The sequence below is a fragment of the Geospiza fortis genome, unplaced genomic scaffold (genome assembly GCF_000277835.1).
Source record: "Geospiza fortis unplaced genomic scaffold, GeoFor_1.0 scaffold172, whole genome shotgun sequence".
Classification (NCBI taxonomy): Eukaryota; Metazoa; Chordata; class Aves; order Passeriformes; family Thraupidae; genus Geospiza; species Geospiza fortis.
Genome location: NW_005054309.1, coordinates 5,441,528 through 5,463,648, shown reverse-complemented (window position 1 = coordinate 5,463,648; position 22,121 = coordinate 5,441,528). Strand labels below are relative to the sequence as shown.

Genomic DNA, 22,121 nt, shown 5'->3' with positions numbered 1-22,121 from the left:
CCCCCCCTGCCCCGCGGCCTGACCGCACCGAGCTGGGGCTCCGGGGGGGAGCGGGGCCCGTCCTCGCTGGCCGGCGGGACAGCGCTGAGCCGCGGACGGTTCAGCCGTGTTTGATGAGGGGAAAGCCTCGTGTTTCCGGGACAGATAGCACCGGATCAGTTCAAGCCTGCCCCCGAGTTTCGCCAGCTGCTCTTGGTGCTTGTAGGGAGGAGGAGAGGAGAGGAGAGCAGAGTAAACAGCTCAAACTGAGTTTACTACCCTTTGGAGTTTAGAGCTTTGATTTGGGGCTTCAGGCGTTTTTGGTTTGTTTTGCTTCTAATGGCTGTGTGAGCAGTGTATGGGTTTTAATTAGCTGGGTGTACGGAGTGTTTGGTCACTTGATGCACCTTTCCTTGCAGCTACAGCATGGCAGAAGCCTCTGTCTCTCCACTGAAGCACTTTGTGCTGGCCAAAAAGACCATCACTGCCATCTTCGACCAGCTGTTGGAGTATGTCACTGAGGGAGCAGCGTTTGTGGAAGGTGAGCTTTCCCCTTAAACACGAGGGCCTTGTCCTTTGTTCTGAGTATGTTTTATTGCAGCATAATGTACCTTATGTTAGCTGTTACTGTGCTATTTGTATAAACGTGCAGTTTCAGAAATAGTCACATTTTTCATTTGACACTGAGTTTTTTTTCATCTTATGCTGGAAGGAATGCCTGGCATTGCTACATACCTGAAAAGCTGATTAACTCACTTGGATTGGCAGCTTGGTCTCTTTTCCATGAGGGTGAAAGCTTAACCACTCTGGCCTGACAGTTCTGTGGCAGTTTCTCTTGCACAGAAGGAGGGACAAACAGGTTCTCCCATTCTTCAGCAGAGAGGTGCATCAGTGATGCAATGCAGGGAACCACTGGTCACACCCTCAGAGGGTTTAGCAGCATGGAATGTGTGAGGCCACACAGAGCGGGTTGCTCATCATCCCAATGAGCTCTGTGGGGGCAAGACAGCCCAGCTTAGCTGGTGAATCTATGGGAGGTCCTGGCTTTACTTTCTGAAGGAAGCAGGTGTCCCAAGGAACTGGGCACATGAGCCCATCAGGCTGTGTTCACAGGGTTAGTGCATCACTGGTTGGGTTGGTGATTTATCTGAAGTGATTTATGTCATGATTTCACCAGTGCTTGTGGCAGAGCTGTCAAATGATAAGGGCTGGTATCAGTGTCTGTAGTGGGGTTTTTCTTGTCTTGTTTAACCGCTGTAATTAAAATTTGCAGTTGGCATGTTAAGTATTGATTGCTTACACCTTGTATCGCAGAACACGTTCTCTGTATGTGATTGCTTTTATGTTTTTCCTTTCTGTGTGTAGCCACATACAAGAACCCAGAGCTCGATCATATAGCAACAGAAGATGAACTAGCAAAGATACAAGCATATAAAAACAAGTTGGCAGTCATTGGAGAGGTTCTCTCACGGAGACACATGAAAGTGGCGTTTTTTGGCAGGTAATGTTTTTTACGTAAGAAGGTTGGAGGTTGTCCTGTTCTCCAGAATGGCTTTTGGGTTTTTTCTTAAGGTGGTGGTTTTGTTTGTCTTAATTTTTTTTTTGTTTTGTTTGTTTGTTTGTTTGTTGTTGGTGGTGGTTTGTTTTGTTTAGGTTTTTTGGGTTTGTTGTTGTTGTTTGTTTGTTTGTTTGTTTTTTGTTTTGATCTTTTTTGTTTTGTTTTTTTTGTTGTTGTTGTTGTTGTTCTGGACTGTTTCTGCATAGGATTTTTTTTTTGTATTTGATTAGAAGTGCTGAAGAAGTAAACTTGGAGCTGTTCATCTATAAGCAGCTGAAGAGAAACAGAGATAGTTTCCTGGTTGGTTGTAACATCAGTCTGATAGATCTGTGTGATGATTTTAAGGACAGCAGTAGCAATGTGGTCTGCTACTCCACTTTGCTTCAGGGAATTGATTTGTCTGTCCTTACATTTAAACATATTTTTGGAGTGTAAATCTTCATGGTTCTAAAAATTCTGTGATAGTATTGGGAAAAACTTGTACAACAGTGCTCTTGCCTTCATTTTCCTAAAAGTAATTTAGTTATTTAAAGAAAAGCTATAAAAAGTTCTGGAATAAAGAAATGAGTTATATCTCAGCCTTGATATTTCAAAAAGTTAAAAATTGAGTACAAGCTGTGATGTGTGTTAAAAGTTTCCCTTCTGCAAAGGGAAAAAGTTCTGAGCAGGACAAAGAGAGCTCCACTCTCCCTCTGGCATTTTGAATAAATTTGTGAACTGTTGTACAGTGAGCACTGAACTTTTGCTGGAAGTAGTTCAAAACCGAGTTACAGTCGATGTAACTTTATGCTGTTGTGTAATAGTTAAACCTCAGATATTTCTGGGTAAGGGGTAGAGGGTCAGTGCAAAGTAGGACACTGCTGAGGACTTGAAGTTGTTGCAGAAGGGGGAGTTGGTGACCAGTTCCTCTGGATGAGCACTCCCCACTCTCTCCTGGCTGGAGCTCTGTACCCCAACCAGCCTGTGCTCTGTGGGGCTGCTGCATTCAGTTCAGCACAACGGTGTGTTTAATGCACTTTTGTTTTCTATCCCTCTAGAACAAGCAGTGGGAAAAGTTCAGTCATTAATGCAATGCTGTGGGACAAGGTACTTCCCAGTGGGATTGGCCATACAACAAACTGCTTCCTCAGTGTGGAAGGGACTGATGGAGATAAGGCTTATCTTATGACAGAAGGATCAGATGAAAAGAGGAGCGTCAAGGTACATTTCTTGGATGATTTCATGCCAGTTTTCACAGGAACTGACTCTCAAAGAGTCTTTTTTTTAACAACAGTTTAAAGTCCAACAAAAGTATAAGGCTCACTCATTCTGCATTTTAAAGTTCTTATTTGAGAGGGAAGAGCAAACTAATGAAAGTGCTCTGCTGCGCAGCTTTCTTGGCTGTTCTAGAGAAACAACTAGCATGTGTCTCATTGTAGCATAGCATGTGTTGAGTGATTTATTTTTATAGGACTCAGTAAGTCCTGTTACTAATTAAGAATTTGGAATGTGCCCTTCATTTGGACTGATGGTGCTTATCTTAGTGAAGTGCGTACTCTGATTTGTTAAACCTCTGAGGCAAATTCATGATGATGCTCAGTAGCACACAGTCCAGCCCTGTAGGGAACATTTGTGGCTCGAAAGAAACTCTTGTCTGAGTTTCAAGGCACAGCTTGTTCTTTAGATGCTGGTGAGTTGAAGAGCTTCAAGAAAAAAATCACAGCTATTCACCAGAACAAAGTATGAACTCTGTTACCCTCTTCAAGATAGATCCTGTCCAACTGTGCTTGAGAACTGAGTTAGACTGCTTTACAGACTTGAGGTACATATTCATGTTGGTGTTCTTTTTAATGCTCTCTCTAGACAGTCAATCAGCTGGCTCACGCACTTCACATGGATAAAGATTTGAAGGCTGGCTGTCTGGTCCATGTCTTTTGGCCCAAGTCCAAGTGTGCCCTGCTGAGAGATGATCTGGTTATAGTGGACAGGTATCTCTTCTGTTTTAGTAAATATTTTCTTAAGGATATTAGCCATTACAATGTTTAGAAAAGAGATTGGTTTAGATTCAAAATTCTTGAAAGGATTTTTTGTCTGAAAGGACAGAGTTTGTTCTTTTTTATGTGCTGCTTGTCATCACCCTCCTGATTCTGCCCTTGTAGCAGTTGGAACAGACGAGTGTCTTGTGACTGAGCTGAAAAAGGGAATAGCTTTTGGCTGAGGATACTCTACCTTTAAGTGGAAGTGTGAATAGGGTTGTTTCAGCAACAACCTTTTGCCCATTTCCTTTCTTGAAATGCTTCAGCCTGATCATGTGAAGTATAAACAATGTGGACTTCATTTTTAAAAGCTTCTGATACGAGTTGCAGTGCCTACGTACCAAAGTAATGGGTGACCTCAAAATGTAGTTTTGACTATGTCAGCTGAGTGTGCCCTGTGTTAGGCTGGCATTTCCTATGTGTTGATGTGTTTAAAGAGTTCTGGAAGTGGTTGTTTGGTCGATGCTAAATGCCCTTATTTCTGGCCACTGCATTATAACCTACAGTAGCTTTTCAAACCTTCAGGTGATCTGTACCTGGCATGTAAATCAATAAATACTGAATTTGAGAGTAATTCACACAGGTGTCAGTGAATTTTTAAGTATGATTTCTTCAAGAAAACAACACTCAAGAGTGTATTCTAATAAATTGCAGTGGTTTTTGTTCCATTTCTGTCTTGTACTTTGAAATCACTTGGAGTTTGTTATTATTTCCTTGGGTGCATGATATTGGGTCTGTACAGCCTCTTCTGCTAAAGGGGAAAGAGAAGAGAATATATTCTAAGAGAGCTGGTACTTGAAAAGAGCAAATCATCCTTTCACTGTTAAATTGAGAAAATTTGAACCACAATAATTTAGGTGTTGCAAACATGACTTACTGCTTGTATTCCACTTAATGTTTTTTAAACGGATAGCACTGTAGTTTTAACTTCATTTTGGTTTCTTCTTAAATCTGTGCACAGCTTACAAAGCATATTGCTTTAAATTTGGACTTTATTAATGAAAAAAATGTTTTGTGAACTACAGTCTCTTCTGATTAAAATTAGGATCCAAGGAAGGGAAGCATTGTGTGAGGCTGTCTGGGTTTCTGATGGACTGCCTGTCACTTCACTTGGCAGTTAATTATATGTGCATACTTACTAATCAGAAATTGCATTTTGGAATGAATAGGTAGTCTAATGATCAAGTGTCTGATAAATTCTAGATGGTAATTGGCTTGTGCAGTGTTTATCTTAAGTCTGAGGTAGGCATCAGCCTCGAGATACAAACGTCTGTAATTTCTTGCAAGGCCCTTAGGCATTTCCACTCTATTTTTATCAGTTTATAAAAATCAACTACTTCTTTGCTGTGTAAATAAGAGTTTGTGGTTTTGTTCTCAACAGTCCTGGCACAGATGTCACTACAGAACTGGACAGCTGGATTGACAAGTTCTGCTTAGATGCTGATGTGTTTGTCTTGGTTGCCAATTCTGAATCAACTCTCATGAACACGGTATGATGTGCAATGATTTTATGCTCCTTCTTCATTTAAATATTCAGCAGTTCCATAAGTAGAATAGCTGAGACCTTTACAGAAGGTGAGTCACTGCACTTAGGTCTTGGGAATAGGACTTGGGGGTGGGAGGCAAGGAATAATGTATATCCCTCACTAGGGAGCAGAGAACAAAATTTAAATTTCTGACTGCTTTGGCTTTCTCTGCCTTGGGTGTCATGATTGTCATCCTTTCCAGTTCAATTGTGTTTTTGAGAAATGGATGATGGAGTGCTTGTCTTGCCTTGCAATTTGTTGGTGTTTGTTACCAACAGAAGAAGACACTTGTGGACTGAAGACACTTGTATTATCAGAGAAATTAAGGAGTGTTTCATATCCAAAAATGCTGCATAAATTCAGTAAAATACACGAACTGGGTGAAAGGAATTGAGTTCCTGTCTTGTTCCTCTCTCAGGACAGGGTGAATTCCTTGACACACCTTGTGTTGAGGATGAGTGCTGCAGGTTCCCCTCACTGGGCTGTGTTTCTTCTGAGGAAGGTGTGAGCAACAAGGGTTCTGTGCAGTGTGGAGAGCTGAAGATATTTTAATGTCTTTGTCCTGTAAAGCCTTGTTTCAGGAGAGAGAAGAATTCTCTGAACCTTGCAGCCTAAATATTGTAGGACTTGTAAAAGCCAGGAGAGCATTTAAGATGGGCAGAGCAGTTGTTGCAATAATCAAAATACAAGACCAGAAATTTGGTGTAATTTTGTAGTGATCTCCAATTTTGACTAAATTAAGTATTGTGGATGCTGACAATAAAAGGTTTCTAAGTTATTGCAAGTGTGACTGCTAGAATGCAGGGTAAGACTACTGAGGAAATTCCTGATGATTTTTAATAAGCCTACTGCAGACAAATAATATGCTCTGGTTGTTCTGAGCATGGTTCTCACCTGAAAGGTCTGAACTTCCTAACTGTTGAGACAATTTTCAATACAGTAAAGAACTGAGTGTGCAAAGACAGTATTTCTTTGCATTCTAGCAAATTAGAATAGTTTAGTAGAAGTCTGAGAAGTATGCAAGTTCAAAAACATTGCCTTCCATCTTCTGAGCTGAGTGCACAGAGTCAAATACAAGAGATGTAGTTTAGAAGAAAAAGAAAATTCTTAAAGCATTCCAGACAAGGAGGATTTGGCTCCACTGTGGCCATGTCTTCTCTGTTGTGCACATGAGTGACACTTTGAGGCTTTTAGTATGGACAAAACCTGTAAGTTGTTTACATTATGTGTATAACACAATTGCTGGGGTCTTTAATTAAAGGAAAAAGAAAACTTATTTCAGTTAACATCTCACTGCTGTATGACAACATAAGTTATCCTGCAGATAAAGCTTTTGACAACTAAAAAGTTCTTGTCCTCCTTAAAAGCATTGCTTTTGTCTCTTACCATAACAGGTTTGAGAATACTTGGCATTATTCTGCCACACTACCAGGGATTTTTTTTTGGTGAAAATGTGATTCTTCCCCCGTTCCCTCATAAATTCTCCTTAGACAAAGTTCTGATTTTTGCGGCAGTGATCTGGATTGCACATGCTTATTCCCAGCTGATGGAGAATAATGGGTCTCCAGTGCTGTGTCCAGGATATGTTGTGGTGTCCTGCTGCAGGCTGGAAAAGTTTATGGCAGCACAGAGATCTCTTCTGTTTCAGCTTTGCTGAGTGGGGACTCACTCCATCACGACTTACCCATTATGACTCTGTTAACAGCAATAATGGGTGGTAGGTGCAGCCAGGAGGCCTAAATACACTTAATTTTGTTAAATTAAGACATTCATCAATGACTTTTTATTCTGTGTCTCAACCATATGTCCTCATGCAGGAAATGTTATTTCTCTGTAGCTCAAGCTGATGTTGGCTAGCTGAGGAATAGTTAGATGTTGTATTATCTGGATAGAGAACTAGATTTGACAGGGTTAGCAGGAGCATCTTGGTAGTTCAGGTAAGGGAGACTTCATTGTTTTAGTCAGACATCAGTGTTTCTTGAACTATTTTTGGAAGTTTTCTTAGTTTGTGTTTTTACCAATTTTTAGAGAAAGTTGCAGTGTCTTTGACTAGCACTGGCATCAGTTTTAAGACATTTGATGACTTTTGAACTCCCCTAAGCCTGTTATGTGCTGAATACCTGTGGGTTTTTATACTGATGAATTCTTTATAATAAGTTTCTAAAAAGCTGGATAAACTTCAGAATCTGTTACAGAAGAATGCATGACTCTGGTTTGGATGTCTGGGAAATTTTCTGTTTGTGCTTTAATTCTTAGGAGAAACATTTTTTCCATAAAGTGAATGAACGACTTTCCAAGCCAAACATCTTCATCCTCAATAACAGATGGGATGCCTCTGCATCAGAGCCAGAATACATGGAAGATGTGAGTGAATTGATGGCTCTTACATGGGTTGACAGTTAATTAATATGTATTAATATGGAAACACCAGCTCTGTCTTATTAATAAAAGGCTAAGTTACATGGTCAGAAAATGGAAATAACCTATTTCTCATTCAAACCGAAAAGTAACTTGCAATTCAAATGACAGTAATGCAGGCAATTAATAAAATGGGAGACTTCTTTAGAACCTTTTTCCTCCACAGTTAAGCTTGCTTTTTAATCTTATTTGTATTACCTTTTGTTTCTGCAGTGATAGTGCAGCCTTTATGCAGTTTATGCATTTATACCTGTATGGAGTAGCTGGGAAAGTGCAGCATTAGATGGGAACAGTTTGTATCTTCAGATCTTGCCAACAGCAGCCAGCTTGCAGTGAGAATTATTTCTCCATGTATGGGGAATGAAGGGTTTACCCCAGAAACTGGCTGAGATCTCTGACTTACGTAAATGCAGTTGTAGAAGGAAGTTTTGCTGTGTCCAGGTCTGTTTAAAGGAGTAAAAGCAGCTGCTGCTTCTGTGGGGTTGGCAGGCATCTGCTCTCAGAGGGTGGTTCAGCATCTGTTTCTGCCTGTGATGTTGTGATGTGCTCACAGCTCAGGCTTTGCCTTTTGTTCATGAGCTTTTTACCTTTCCTTAGGTGCGTAGGCAGCACATGGAGCGCTGTCTGACGTTCCTGGTCGATGAGCTCAAAGTTATTGATCCTGTGGAAGCAAGGAATCGCATCTTTTTTGTTTCAGCAAAAGAAGTTCTGAGTGCCAGGACACAAAAGGCCCAAGGAATGCCAGAGAGTGGTGGGTAGCAACTCCTGCTTTTCCTCAAATGCAGAAAAACACTATAAAACCTGATAAATTTATTTAAGATGCAGTGCCTGCTGTGAGATACTGCTGTCTCCCTTATAGTGTGTTGTTCCACAGGTGGAGCACTTGCTGAAGGATTTCAAACAAGGTTCCAAGAATTTCAGCATTTTGAGCAGATATTTGAGGTATTTATGATGGGCTTTTTAAACTGCCTGTTTTTTATTGTAAAGGTAGCTTTTTCTTATGCTTAGCTTGATTATACTGAGCATTACCCATATTAGCAAGTGGAGGAGTGTCATGTATTTAAGCCATCTGCAGCTTTGCCTTTTCTGTGGGTTCTGTTCATACCTTCTCACCTTGAGTAGCAGGTAGTTTTTGGAAGGGAGAATTATATCAGTGAGGGAAGGGAACCAAAACTCTTAGCCCATGTTCTGAGATCTCAAGACCAATATAGTCTGTGTGAGAAGAAATTATGGTCTTGAAACAAATGTATCACTTACAGCCATGTGCTGGTGAATGTTTGCAGTAAGAAATTTAGTTTCATCAATGTAAATCTAAAAATTTACTTTCATTTCTAAAGCCAGAGTTTTGAATTTATCACCATTATGTACCTCTTAGCTCTGTTGTTCTGATCATTAACACTCTCCTTGCATCCTTTGTGCTGTACAGAATCCACCTTTCCACCTCAGTTTAGCCATATTCATGGCTAGAGTTCACAGTTTCTACAGAAGTAGAACTGGCTAGACAGTTGAGTTGTTTCTTTATGATAGGATCCATTTTACTTGCTAAATTTGATAACTTTAATTAACTAAAGCCATTCTTGTATATCTTAAGGAAGCCTTTTGGGTATCCCTCAGTGGTTTTGTATATGAGTATTTTAAAAAAAGAATCAAACTGCCTCTGAAAAGTCTTTCTTGCATTACAACAAACCCATTTAACCTTAGGAGAACTGAATTATGTAATCATGTGTGTATATGAGAAAGGCTTTAAAATAATAGCTTGATTTGGTCTTGCATAAGCAAGAAAGTGTCAGACTAAATTTAATCCTTATCCACACTCTTCTGATAGGTGACTGAAGTGTTGAAATGCTGGGTTCAGGGTACTGGCAGGGCCTGGCTGCATGAGACATGACATTTCTTGTGTCTCTAGCTGGAGTCAAACATGCGTGTTTTTTTTCAATTTTTGTCCTCAGAACCATAATAGGAAACTTTAAGCCAGCAGGAAGAAAGTGGAAACCGAACTTCTAAATCAGTTATTGTTCTTTATTGTATTTTGCCATCGCTGTACCCAAAGCTTTTTTGACAAAATCTCTTATAATTATAGTTAAGCACTCAACACTTAGAATATTTCAATATGAAGATGGATGATGACTTATTAAATGATGTGATGCTTTGAGTGCTTAGCACATCTGTAAATCAGATGTCACAGACTCAAGTTGGCCACCACAATTAGAAGTATCTGTCACAGGATCACAATCATGACAAGGGTCTGTGGCAGAGGCTGGGACAAGGAACAATTCTGTGACAGCGCTGCATGGCCTTAAATCAACGTTTTCTCTTTTTTCCTAGTGTGTTATATTTGCTGCGCACCTGACTCCAACAGTGAGAGTAGTGGATTCTGCAGTGTTTTTCCCTGCTCAGCTGTGTTTTGTCCTAAAATCATTATTAATGGCTTTGAATAGGAGTGTGATCCCATAATTTAGAGAATGACAACTGTGCTGAATTAAGATTGCCCAAGCAGTTTAAATTTTGAGCACTTGCTGTTGCAGCCTCCTTCACATTCCTGTTTTGTGGCAGTTATCTAAGTTACAGTGGCAGCTTACACACTTTTAAAGCAAGGCTGAGACTGAAATGGTTTACCAGGTCTGAAGTTTTCAGACCTAATACTCAAATTACTGTCACCTGAGCTGATAAAGTAGCTGACACCAGCATGCTGTTGTCATCAGTTCTGCCTGCCAGCTCTAGGCTCTGTTTTAATGAGGAGTTTCAGACTGCAGGGAGAACTTTGTGTGAAATCCTCACTGATACCGTGCCTTGTGCACTGCCAGACCAAACTCAGATGCTGTACAGCCCTGAGTACAGCCTAAGCACTTTGCATTTGGTCTGTTTCCTGACAGAGGAGCTGCAAGTCCCAGCACTGTGGTTACATTGCAGTGTGTGAAAAGGAAGGGATGAGAGCACAGATGCTTCTGTCTGTCCTCATCAAACACTGACTCCTCCCCTGCCTCAGTCTGTCTTGCCTTTAGCTCCTTGTCCTGTGCAGGTGCTCTCCTCAGACTTCCCAAACATCTCTCACTTTTCTGTCCAGCTCACATCTCTCAGTAATCTGTCACCTCACAGACCTGTCCACATGTGCCTTGTTTCCCCTGGCTGTGTCTGCTGGGTTTGCTCCTCCTGGATTCTCTCACCCTGCTTTTGTCATCACTAAAATTGGACAGCTTTTCCCTCTTCTCCATATGGGCTGAGAAGAGGAACTGTTACTTCTCCAGTACTTCCACATTCCTGATTTTAGTATCAGTTCCCTGATGGGAAAGCCTGTTCATTCCAGGACTGATATGAGCTCAGTATAGATAGAATATTTTAAAAAATAAATCTAGAAACAACCCACCGGTGCTAGTTAGTTGCGATACGAGAAAAACTTGGACTAATTTTGGAAGGCTTGTAAGGTTTATGTAGACTTTAGTGTGAGGGCAAAAATCATTCTGAAACTAGATGAAACATGTTTGTCTGCAAAGCACAGGGTGGTTGAAGTTGCTAAAAAAAACCTGCTGCAGGCATTACTAGAAACACTTGTAAGCAGTGGGAAAATTAAGATTTTAGAGATTCATGTAGTAGCTTTAAAATGTGATGCTACTATGTCAGCTGTATTGCAACAAGTGAAAGGAGAGAGGCAGTCTTAAAAGCATTGAATTCTTGGATCAGTGCTGGATTTTTTATACTAGGGAATAATAGAAAGTGGTCAGTGTATTTCCTGAAATTTTACACTGAGGTACACAGAATACCTTATTAAAACAGCAAAGAAATGCCTGGGCCCTGCACTGTGTGCAGTAATGCCTAGAGGATATCCTACATAAAACCAACCCCGCCGTGCCTTAGGCTGGGGTGCTTCTCAAGTTTCTCAAAGTGCTGGCAGCAGTATTGGTGTGGGAAGCAGTGGAGGAGTGAGGAGGGTGGAAGAGAACTCCTGGCTGGCAGAGCTGGGATGAGGCAGCACTGCAGAGCCCTTCCCCAGCTCTGCCCAGGGATGGGATACAAAACACTCTGGGCACTAACAACTGTCCTGTGATGCTGGCACTGGGCTGGAAGGTAACTGGCTTTGGTTAGACTGTTGAAACAGTTCATCTTGGTTTCAGTAAATACTTATGTACAGACTAACAGCAAAACTGCTGCTGTCCCCCTCTTATCTTTCCCCACCGTTTAACTAACCTTTGTGTTTTTCCTAGTGCTCTAACTTGGATTTTCTGATTGTGTTGTGAGTGATTGTCATCCTTTTACCTACCACATACTAATGTTGGGAAGACTCTGCTCTGTGCCTAGTCTAGCTCTTACAATGTGCTGATATTTAAAAAACTCTGGCCTTTCATTGCTGATTTCTAGATCTGCTTCGTCGAGGAACAGGGACTGTTTTATCCATTTTGTTTATTTTGTTTTCATCTATTATTTTTAGATAGCTGAGATTTGTAATTACGGCATATGCTAAGGTCATAGGCAAGTCTTCTAAAAGCCATCCAAACCTGTGCCATGAAAGGTGAATCCACAGATGGGGAACAATTTTAAAAATCCCATTGATCTGGTTTAAGGAAGTCAGCTGCTTGCTTTCTTCCCTTCAAACACAGGAGTTCTTCAGTCACTGTCCTCTGTTTCTGAATTGCTGTTCCATGTTGAAGATTGATTAGAAATTGAATTGTTAGAGCATTTCCTACTTACTCATTTAACTCTTCAATAATATGTGAACAAACTGATATTTAAGGACTACTTAACTTTTATTTATCCCATGAGAAAACCCTTGTTTCTTATTCCTAATTGTATATTTTGTTCCTGGATGGTCAGTATTGACACGAAAATGTCAAATTCAATTGACAGAATTGCCTCTTGAAAGTAAGACTGTAGTGCAACAAATAAAACTCAAGCCAGGCCGTATTGCTAGCGTTTGTATTTGACATTTGTAATTCCAAATAGATGGTTTTGAAAATTTCCTGAAGAGATAGATTTATCTTATGTATTCATTTGAGTTTTCTTTTTTTTTTTTACACTATTACTTTATTTTAAAAGAATGAAAACCTATGCACATTACTGTGAATGGACACGAAGGCAGATTTGCTGCTATAGATTCATTTGAGATTTCAGCTTCTGTTGTCTTTTAATTTCTTTATACTTTCTCCCTTTTTATTTCCCACTGGTTTAAGTTCATGGTAAAATTGGCAGCATGTGCTTTCTGACAGTGAAATTCCTGATGGTGTTGGCATGGAATTGCAGTAATGTGTTGTGGCTTGGGCCCCTCGCAGGAGTGTATCTCGCAGTCAGCCGTGAAAACCAAGTTTGAACAGCACACTATCAGAGCTAAACAGATAATAGATACTGTGAAAAACATTATGGACACCATAAACGTTGCAGCAGCAGAGAAAAGGTAGGTGGGGTGGAGGGCTGGTTGGATATGGTTTGTCCAGATCATCTGAGGAGCCATTTCTGGGCTGGTGATTTTCTTGGGCCATTATGGACTTTAAAATCCACTCTTTCTGCTTGGTAAGAAACAGACTATTTCCCTGGTATGTCAGTATGTCAGTCTTACCATTGTTCACTTGCCCACTCAGTTCTGTTCTTGGTCTGTGATTTCTGTTCAGGGATCTTGGTTTACTTTGGTGTTTGTTACTGATTTGCAATCTGTGTGTTTTCAAGTCTTTTTTTCAGAAATAATTAAAATGTTAAGTTTTTCTAGTGATATGCAGCATTTCAGAGATGATGTTTGAGCCTATTATATTTTCTTTAACAGTTACAGTGAAGAGTAAAAATGGAAGAATGTAGATGCTTTAATTTGCAAGTGATTGGAATACTGTAAGGAATGAGATGAGCCCAAGCTAACAGAGGCTTGGCCTCTGGCCCTTTCCAGATTGCATCCTTAAATACCCTTTTTCTCTCTTCACTCATGTAATCCTTTAGTGCTAATGATAGCAGCTCATCTGTTCTGTCTGGTAGCTTCATGTATCCTTTGAGGTTTGCATGTGTGCAGTTTTTCCTCACTTTTGTTGCCACCTTGTGTCTCTTGTACACAGTGAACTTGCTGTCACGATTAATCCTTCCCATCCATCTCCTTCCTGCCTGTCAATAATGTGTCTTTGTGTTTCAACAGACTTCACTGTGCTGTCAAACACACTCATCTCCCTGAATATGTCAGTTTTTACAGACTGCCTGTTTACATACTGGCTTGTCTCACGTTGTCAGATCCCATGAAAACATGCTGTGAAATGTTTGAAAATATTCTGATATTCTGCTTCTTTCTGTCAGTTGACTTAACCAAAATGTCTGTGGTGATGCCTCTTAGTTTGAATTGCTATTTGTTTCTGGTGACCCTTCAAGAGGAAATTGCTCCAGGTTTTCAGGAATTTTTGTTTAAGTGATAGGTCAAGGAATTCTAAAGAGACTTGTTTGTGACAAGGTTGGTTTCTACCATGTCCCCTTTGCTTTGCAGAGTCATCAGACCAAGTGGCTGAGTGCTGTTTGTGAGAAGCAGTTTGATCAGATTTACCCTTTTTTAAAATCAGGGTCGATGAGTTATTAAAGGCCTCTGATTCCCCACACCTTTTTTAGTTGTAATTATGTGACAATACAGTGATGACAATTCTAAATCAAAATGCTGGTTTTGAGTTGTGTTTGCTCAGCACAGCCTTTGAATGCTCGTGCACATGGAACTGCTGTGTCCAGCCCTTCTTGGAGCAGTGCCTCTGCTTTGGGCAGCCAGTGTCACTTGGGATTCCCCCTGGCTGCTCAGAAACCATCAGCTGGCTGATCCTGGTTAAGGGCTTGTTTCTTTGCTGGGGGAATACATGGTGGTGATGGTGATTTCCTTTCTGCTGGGTTAGAGTCCAATCCATGGAAGAGCGAGAAGATCAGAAGGACAGACTGGACTTTGTGAGAAATCAGCTGAACATTTTGACAGAAGACACCAAGGAAAAGATCAAACGCGTTACTGAGGAAGTCGAAAACAAAGTAAGTAAAGGCAGTGGGAACAACTTCTCAGATCCAGGTGTTGCCTCCTCTCTCAGGCAGCTCCTTCTGCAGTCCACCCTTCTCAGGAAATATGTTTGAAATGTCAGAACACTCCTTTTTCAATTAAAAAGAAAAGAAAAAACAAAAGCTTAAAATGGCAATCTTTCCTGACTGTCAGATCATTGAATGATTTCTTGGGACAGTTCATGCAGTTGTCTGTTCTCACTCTGTCTGGAAAAGGTAGCAGAAACATTTTATGTATTTCCTGTGTTCTTCCAGGTCTCCTCTGCCATGACTGATGAGATTTGCCGGCTTTCAGTTTTAGTTGATGAATTTTATTCTGATTTCCACCCTTCTCCTCAAGTATTGAAGCTCTATAAGACAGTAAGTTTTTTTGAATGGTTTGAAGCCATCTTTGTCTTTCCCTTAATTTCTACTTCTGTATTTTCATAAATTGCTTAGATTTTATGTGACTTGAGCATTGCAGGATTTTTGCTTGCTGACATGTGCATATCTCTACCCAAAACTGAAAAAGGTTTAAAATATTTTCTGCTTTGTTTTTGGAAAGAAATTAATTTTTTAAACATTTTTTTAGTAGTAGAGTGGTTCCTAATTTCAAATCTTCACTTCCAGTAAATAAGACTTTGCATCAATAATTTTCTCTACTCCTAAAATCAAATAGATCCAAAAATAAAATAAGTTGCAAATACTCAACACTTCTAATAAAAATTGGTTTGGGGTTTTTTAATTTTGTAAATTCCCTCTCAAGCCTAGTGCTTTAAGTTAAAGAACAGGTACCTGTGTTTGCCTCTTGTGCTCAGACTTTGCTGATGATGCTGACTGCCATAGTTCCCCCCTGGAGTCCCAGAATGTTCTGAGGTGGAAGGGACTCACAAGGATCACTGAGTCCAGCTCTTACACAGATGGCTCATATGGGGATCAAACCCACAACTTTGGTGTTAACGGCACCATGTTCCAACCAGCTGAGCTCATCTCAGGCTGTTCCAGCCTGGCTGATCAATCTCAGGCTGTTCCAGCCTGGCTGATCACCTGGGAGTGCTGCATTTTCAGGACAGTCTGTGCTGGTTCACCTCAGCAGAGTATCCTGAGCAAGCCCCCATGGGAGTTGGTGGGATGGGTTTGTCCCTATGCAGAGCAGTGGAATTGGCTCCCATCAAATGACACAGTAGGGGCTTTGCCCAGGGCAGTAGGTAGTGGTTTGCTTTTCACTGTCACAGTGAAAAGTACAGACTTCTATGCCTTTTAATGTTTACAGTCCTAGGGAAATCTTTCCTGTGTTACTTTAGTTAGGTTTTCAGTCCCAGTGTGCAGTTGGAAAGCAAGGTATTTCCATGGAAACATGCTTTTCTTCCCACTGTAAATAACAGTGCTTAGTGTGTAACATATTCCTGCCCCATAAAATCTAACTGATGGGCTAAACACAAACTGATGAGCTTGTGTTCTTTGTGGCACTTCAGGAACTGAACAAACATATAGAAGACGGTTTGGGAAAGAACCTGGCTGAGCGCTGCTCCAGTGAAGTCAACCAGTCAATGCACCAGTCCCAGCAGGAGATGATTGGTAGGAGGAGGGAGGAGGAATGGTAACACTTCACATTTAAAGGAAGACAATCTAAAAAAATTCAGTTTTAAAAGAATTTTCCTTCTGATTATGCTTAACATTGATGCTATAAAGGATAAAAGAAAAGCCATGATAGACCAGGACTGAGTATTTAGCTCAGTCCCCTGTTTCTGATACTAGCCAGTAACAGATGCTGGGGGAGAAGATAATGAACCAAGGTAAATATAGCAATCCCTCTCCATTTTACGGACTTTTGAGCTGGTACACTGCATCTGGATTAATGGCTTAAGCAAGTAGTAATGGACTTGTCCTTTGGAAACTCATCTAATCCTTTTATAAACCTATTTAAAATTTGGCTTCAACGAGAGACATGCCAAATACACTAATTATTAGAAAATGTTCCTGCAGTAGAATGCTCTCCCTAGGTTCCTCCAGACCCAGAAAGCAAAACAGTTTATTTCACAGAGGATTTGTACACTCCCCCCCTTTTTTTTTAATAAGTAGTAACTTTATTGCACATCCATCTCTATTGGTCTGTTCCTGGTAATAAAAGATTCAGAGCAAGATCATGAAATTACATGAACCTTTCTGTCCCCTTACATTATAATGTTGCCTTTTCTCTGTGGCACTATGGAACTGATGGATAAATGGACTTTTTTCCTTACTCCATCCCTATCTTTTGATCAGTGGTAGAGGTCTTTCAGTTTATTTGAGCCTTTTTTCCCAGCAGTGAGTTGATTTTCATGACTGTTTTCCTGTATTGGAGCAATGAATTCCCTGCACTGTTAGGGTCAATCCTGCCTGCTGAAGTGACAGTGATTTTACAAATAAATAAATAATGAACGGATCAGTTTAGATTCTCTGAATTGATAAAGCTGGTCAGCAGTGCAGAGATACTGCTTGTGAATATGCTCTTCTTCTAATGTTAACTCATCTTTACTATTTGTTCTTATTTCTAGAAAATCTGAAACCGTTGTTGCCTTCTAGTGTTCAGGATCAGCTCCACTTGCTAATTCCATGCAGGAAGTTTGATCTTAGCTATGATCTAAACTGTCATAGCCTGTGTGCAGATTTTCAAGAGGATATCATGTTCCACTTTTCTTTGGGATGGACTTCTCTTGTAAACCGTTTCTTGGGTCTTAAACAAGCTCAGAAAGTACTCCAGGGATTAGCAGATCCAAACCTACATGTAAGTCCTTCATAGCTTGGTCTGCTTTGTTTTACCTTGATGAGAACATATTGATTTTTGCTCTGTGCCAATGCTATTTACATGCTTCCTGCTACCTTTCCCTAGATCCATTGTGTGAAATATTTTTGGTGTGGGTTGTTTTTATTGGATTATATTCAGGTTTAGAATGGAACTGAAAACCTCTTTTAAACTTTCTGCAGCTGTTACACAAGTTGGTTTTGCTTTGGCTTGAACCCTTTGAGTAGCCTATTCCATTTGTAATATTTGGATCCTTGGGTCAGAACCAGCCCTACACAGACCCTTTTTCTCTCCTCAGGAGTTTTGTGCAGATTTCACTGCTGAAGGGTTTCCTTCAAGTAAATCAAAACCTGAATATATGAAAATAAACCCCACCTGTGTAGTTCCCTGATGCTTTTGACTCAGGCTGCCATGTTCCCATCTTCTAGATCCCTCGTCCTTTAGCCAGCACCCCGTCTGCCACCAGCCTTCCCGCCTTAACTCCCGACAGCGTGCCCCAGGAGGAGTTCATGGTTCCTTTGGTGTTGAGTTTAGCCTCGCTGACATCCCGGACCTCCATGAGCATCATCATTGTTGGTGGAGTGGCAAGTAGCACATTTCCTGCTGGAAGGGGTGGCGAGGCTGAACTGCTCTGTCCTGCCTGGGTTGTAACACAGAGCATGCCATGGACTTGACATTGGGCCAGATGAGCCCTGGATACCCACAGTCAGTTCACAGTGAGAACCAGGCTAATCACTCTGAGGATAGCTGGGTGTATTCTCTGTGCCAGAAGTCTGTGTTCAGTGCCTGAATTAAATAGTGATCTGATGGTACCTCCTTCACTTTGAATTTAGTTGGAGCTTTGCTTCTTCATGAGGAGCATCAAGCTTCTGTAACCTGCACACTCTCTGTGCCATTGGGGACCAGCTCATGTGAATGTAGCTGTATTGCTCTGCAGTAATTATATGGAAAACATTCATTTCTTAAACAAGTCCAGTGAAAGGGCTGTGGAGATGATTTTTAAAAAATGGGCGAAGTTAGCTTTTATTCCGTAGAGCACCTTATTTAAGCTAATGAAGATTTTGTTTTTCAGATTTGGAAAACCGTAGGCTGGAAACTGATCTCATTGTCGCTGAGCATGTACGGGCTGCTGTACCTGTATGAGAGGCTGACCTGGACCACCCGGGCCAAGGAGAGAGCCTTCAAGCAGCAGTTCGTGAACTACGCCACTGAGAAGCTGCAGATGATCGTCAGCCTCACCAGCGCCAACTGCAGCCACCAGGTGCAGCAGTAAGTGTCACACAGGCTGGCCCCTCACTGCCACAGGCATTGTGGTGTTTGTGAGGGTCCCCAGGACGAGGTGAGAGATGAGAGTTTGACTCCATGTTCTCAGAAGGCTGATGTATTATTTTAGGATATTATATTATATTAAAAGAAATTATATACTATAGAAAGAGAAAGGATACATCAGAAGGTTAAACAAGAATGATAATGAAAGCTCATGACTGACTCCTCAGAGTCCGACACAGCTGAGGGTGATTGATTGGTTCCATGTGAATTGTTTTTAATTAATGACCAAAGATGCACCTGTTGGCAATCAATATCCAGACCACTTTCCAAAGCAATCAGATAATTATTGTGTACATTTCTTTTCTGAGGCTTCTCAGCTTCTCAGGAGAAGAATGGTGACAAGCCAGTGTCACTGGCCCTGCCTGATGGCACCTGTAGTGTCCCTTGGCACTTAGTGGGAGGGGGTTTGAGGAGAGTTTACATTACTTGGCAGAGACAGGTGGGAAAGTGTTTTGGAAAGAGAAAACAAAAACAGGGATAGTAAAAAGTTTCGCTTCAGTAGAAGAAATAGATCCATCCCTGTGTCCAGCAGCTCTGAGGACATAGAAGAGCTTTACTCAAACCAGTGCTCCAGTAGAGAGGAGGGTGCATTGTCTCCTGCATGAGAGCTTGGGTGCTGGGCCCAGGCTGGGTTTGTTTTCCCTTTGTCCACGGAGGAATCTTAGAACAGGGTGGGGTGGGCAGGTCTGGAGCACTCCTCACCCTACACAGGGCTCACGTTCCTGTGAGCAGGGCTCAGTGTGGCACAGGGTGCTGAGCTTGGCAGTGTGGGGCTGCTCTGGCACCTCCTGCCACAGCCAGAGCCCCATCTCAGACCTGCACCTGTTGATGTTCTGTGGGAATGGCCAGGCACGATGTAGGCATGGGCTGAGGTGCATTTGGTGTGTTGAGGGTTTCTTTTTCTGGTTTAAAAAGTACCCAGTTCTCCTGCTTTCTGCTGTTCTGTACTCCCATATAGAAGGAGACTTTGATTGCTGTGTTCTGCACACTGCAATGCCATGAAATTTTATTTCTTAGGTTTTTGGGGTTTTTTTAGCATAAACTTCTGTAAATCCTGATTATAAACTTGTTCTTGCCTTAGGGAAATGGCCACTACTTTTGCTCGGCTCTGTCAGCAAGTGGATATTACTGAGAAAAACCTGGAAGAAGAAATAGCTAGGCTTTCCAAAGAAATAGATCAGCTGGAGAACATACAAAGCACCTCCAAGCAGCTGAGGTAAGTCTTGGTGTGACTGACCACAAGCATCTCTTAGCCCTGCTGACTTCAGAATGATCAGTGCTTGTGTCAGTCTGGAGTTGAACTAGGTTAGTTCGGGTGCAGAAGGAGATGCAAAGATACCCTGAACAGCTCTGGGTATGTTAAATAAATGTATGCTGCTGCCTCAGTGAATCAGCTGGCCTCCAAAAATATTATTTCTTAGATCATCTTTACCCTTGTCTCTCTTTAGTGGGGGAGACAGGCATTTCACCAGAATTTTAGTCTCCTGTTGGTAACTTGAGGGTGGCACCTTCCCAAAGCCCCCTCCCCAGAGCAGAGCAGAGCAGGAGAGCAGCTGTGCTCTTTTGAGTCATCCAGTGCAGTACTGCTGGTGCCAGTGGTAGGTGTTTGCAGAGGAGGAACTTCCAGCAGTTGGTGGTTCAGGACTTGGAAGTAGCCTCAGCTGTAGTTTCCTGTTCTTTCCACCTGCTGAAAGGCTGCCCTGGCTTTGGCTGCTGCCTGCTGGCCTCGGGCATCCACCACCACTGATGGTGAACATCTGCCCCCACACACCCCTTCTAAAAACCTGCATTTATGTTTTCTTAGTGCTGGGGGTGTGAGTAGACGAATGGAAATGAAACACTTATGTTGATCCTGCCTTTGGGATGTTTGGGCACTGAAGTAAATCCCTTGCTTTTGTTTGTTTTACAGAAATAAAGCCATTCACCTCGAGAACGAACTAGATCGCTTCACAAAACATTTTCTTCAAAAGAGTAAATAAAACATCATTGTGAACCTTCCCGGTGCTCCTTTGTAGGGCAAAGTAGGAATTTTACAGGTGACACTTCTATTCTATGAAAATGATTTATATTTTTAATGTTACTCTGGTGACAGTTGTTGTAAAACTTGGACTCTGATGGTGAACCAAACGGTAGAGCTGTGGTACTCTGGAGTGTTATGTTCGTTTTGCAGATTTTGGGTTAAAAATTACCTTTAAACACTAAATTTTTTGGGCACTTGACAATAAAACCCCAAATCCTCACTGGTTTTCATGAGTATGCAGCAGTGGCAAGTCTCACTTCCTGGCATCCAGGACCTCAGACAGGGAAAGAGCTTAGCCCAGTCTCCTGCTTTCAGCTGCTTAGGAATTGTCCAGGGATGGAGGGTGCTGGTTTTCCATGTGGGTGTGATTTTGTTTAGTGAAGGGAAATACAAACTGTGGCATGGGAAAGAACTCCTGAGATGTTTGGAAAGCAGGTGCCAGTGTGTTGGGCAGCAGTTCCTCTTGAAAGGCGGCAAAGATGAGGGTGAGCTGCAATAAGGAAATGCATTGGGCTCAGGGCTCCTCTGGCTCCATCCTTGAGCCAAGAGGGCACTGATGACATAAAAGTGAACCTGTTTCTTGCAGTTGGTAGTAGTGAAGTGGTCCTTTGCCTGTGAGCACGTGGTTAGAACCACGGTCAGGTGCTGAGCTCAGGTGTGGCACAGCCCCAAGCTCACAGCCAGGCACTGCAGGGTGTGCTGAGACGGTCTGGGCACGGTTGGTGCAGGGTGGCTCAGGGTGCCAGGAGGGACCTGGAGCTCCTGTTGCTGCATTCAGGGAGCAGGACATGGTGAAACCCCATCTCTCCCTTCCCAGCCCCTCTGCTGGAGAACAGGTCTGCTCTAGGTCACACTCCAGGCAGCTGTGATGGAGTCCTTGACCTTTGCTCAACTACAGCAAAGCCTCTTTAACAACCTTCTGCTATTGCTGACTGCAGTCATTCAACATCTACTTTTTTCTAACTAGACTTTTAAAAATTATTTTAAAAGAAAGGCCTTTTCAGAGTATTTATATATTTTTATGGCAGTGTTAATATTGACTAAGTTAAAGATTGAGCTCTAAGGTATAGGAGTTTGCTATTTTCAAGTAACTAAGGGCTGTCTCATCAGGAAACAGATGTAAGATGTAATGCTAGAGGCATTAAGGGAAGACAGCAGTTCCACCAGTGTGTTCAGGTGTTTGTTCTGACTGTGCATGGGGAGTCCTGGGGGTTTGAGGGAAAGTGAGAAACAGCCCAGCCTTGGTGTGGTGAGGGCAGAGTGTGTATCAGTGCTCTGTTTGTGGAGCATTTGTATTGACATTGTATCAAGATAAAACTTTCAATGCATGTGTTCTACAGTTATTTATTAAAAAAAATCCTACCCCTGTGCTCTAGTAAGTTCTTTGGCAGCTCTGTCCCAGGTGGAGGCTGCACATCACTCCCACAGGTAATGCAGATCCAGGACAGGTCCCAGCTGGTGCTGTGGGACTGCTCCATCCCCATCCCAGGGACACTTTCAGGCCAGGGGCTGCTCTAATACAACACTA

The 22,121-nt window shown here is 41.8% G+C and overlaps 1 protein-coding gene across 1 annotated transcript; it reads left to right on the top strand.

Moving 5' to 3' along the window:
• Nucleotides 1-381: 381 nt before the first annotated feature.
• Nucleotides 382-21,963, top strand: MFN1 (mitofusin 1). Its single transcript, XM_005419022.3, has 17 exons — nucleotides 382-520; nucleotides 1,345-1,480; nucleotides 2,575-2,737; nucleotides 3,380-3,504; nucleotides 4,934-5,042; nucleotides 7,335-7,442; nucleotides 8,094-8,247; nucleotides 8,371-8,438; nucleotides 12,758-12,879; nucleotides 14,330-14,456; nucleotides 14,736-14,840; nucleotides 15,935-16,037; nucleotides 16,997-17,226; nucleotides 17,673-17,828; nucleotides 18,317-18,513; nucleotides 19,655-19,789; nucleotides 20,483-21,963. Exons 1-17 carry the CDS (start codon nucleotides 406-408, stop codon nucleotides 20,550-20,552), a joined length of 2,223 nt encoding a protein of 740 aa, XP_005419079.1. The 5' UTR covers nucleotides 382-405; the 3' UTR covers nucleotides 20,553-21,963.
• The last annotated feature ends 158 nt before the right edge of the window (nucleotides 21,964-22,121 follow it).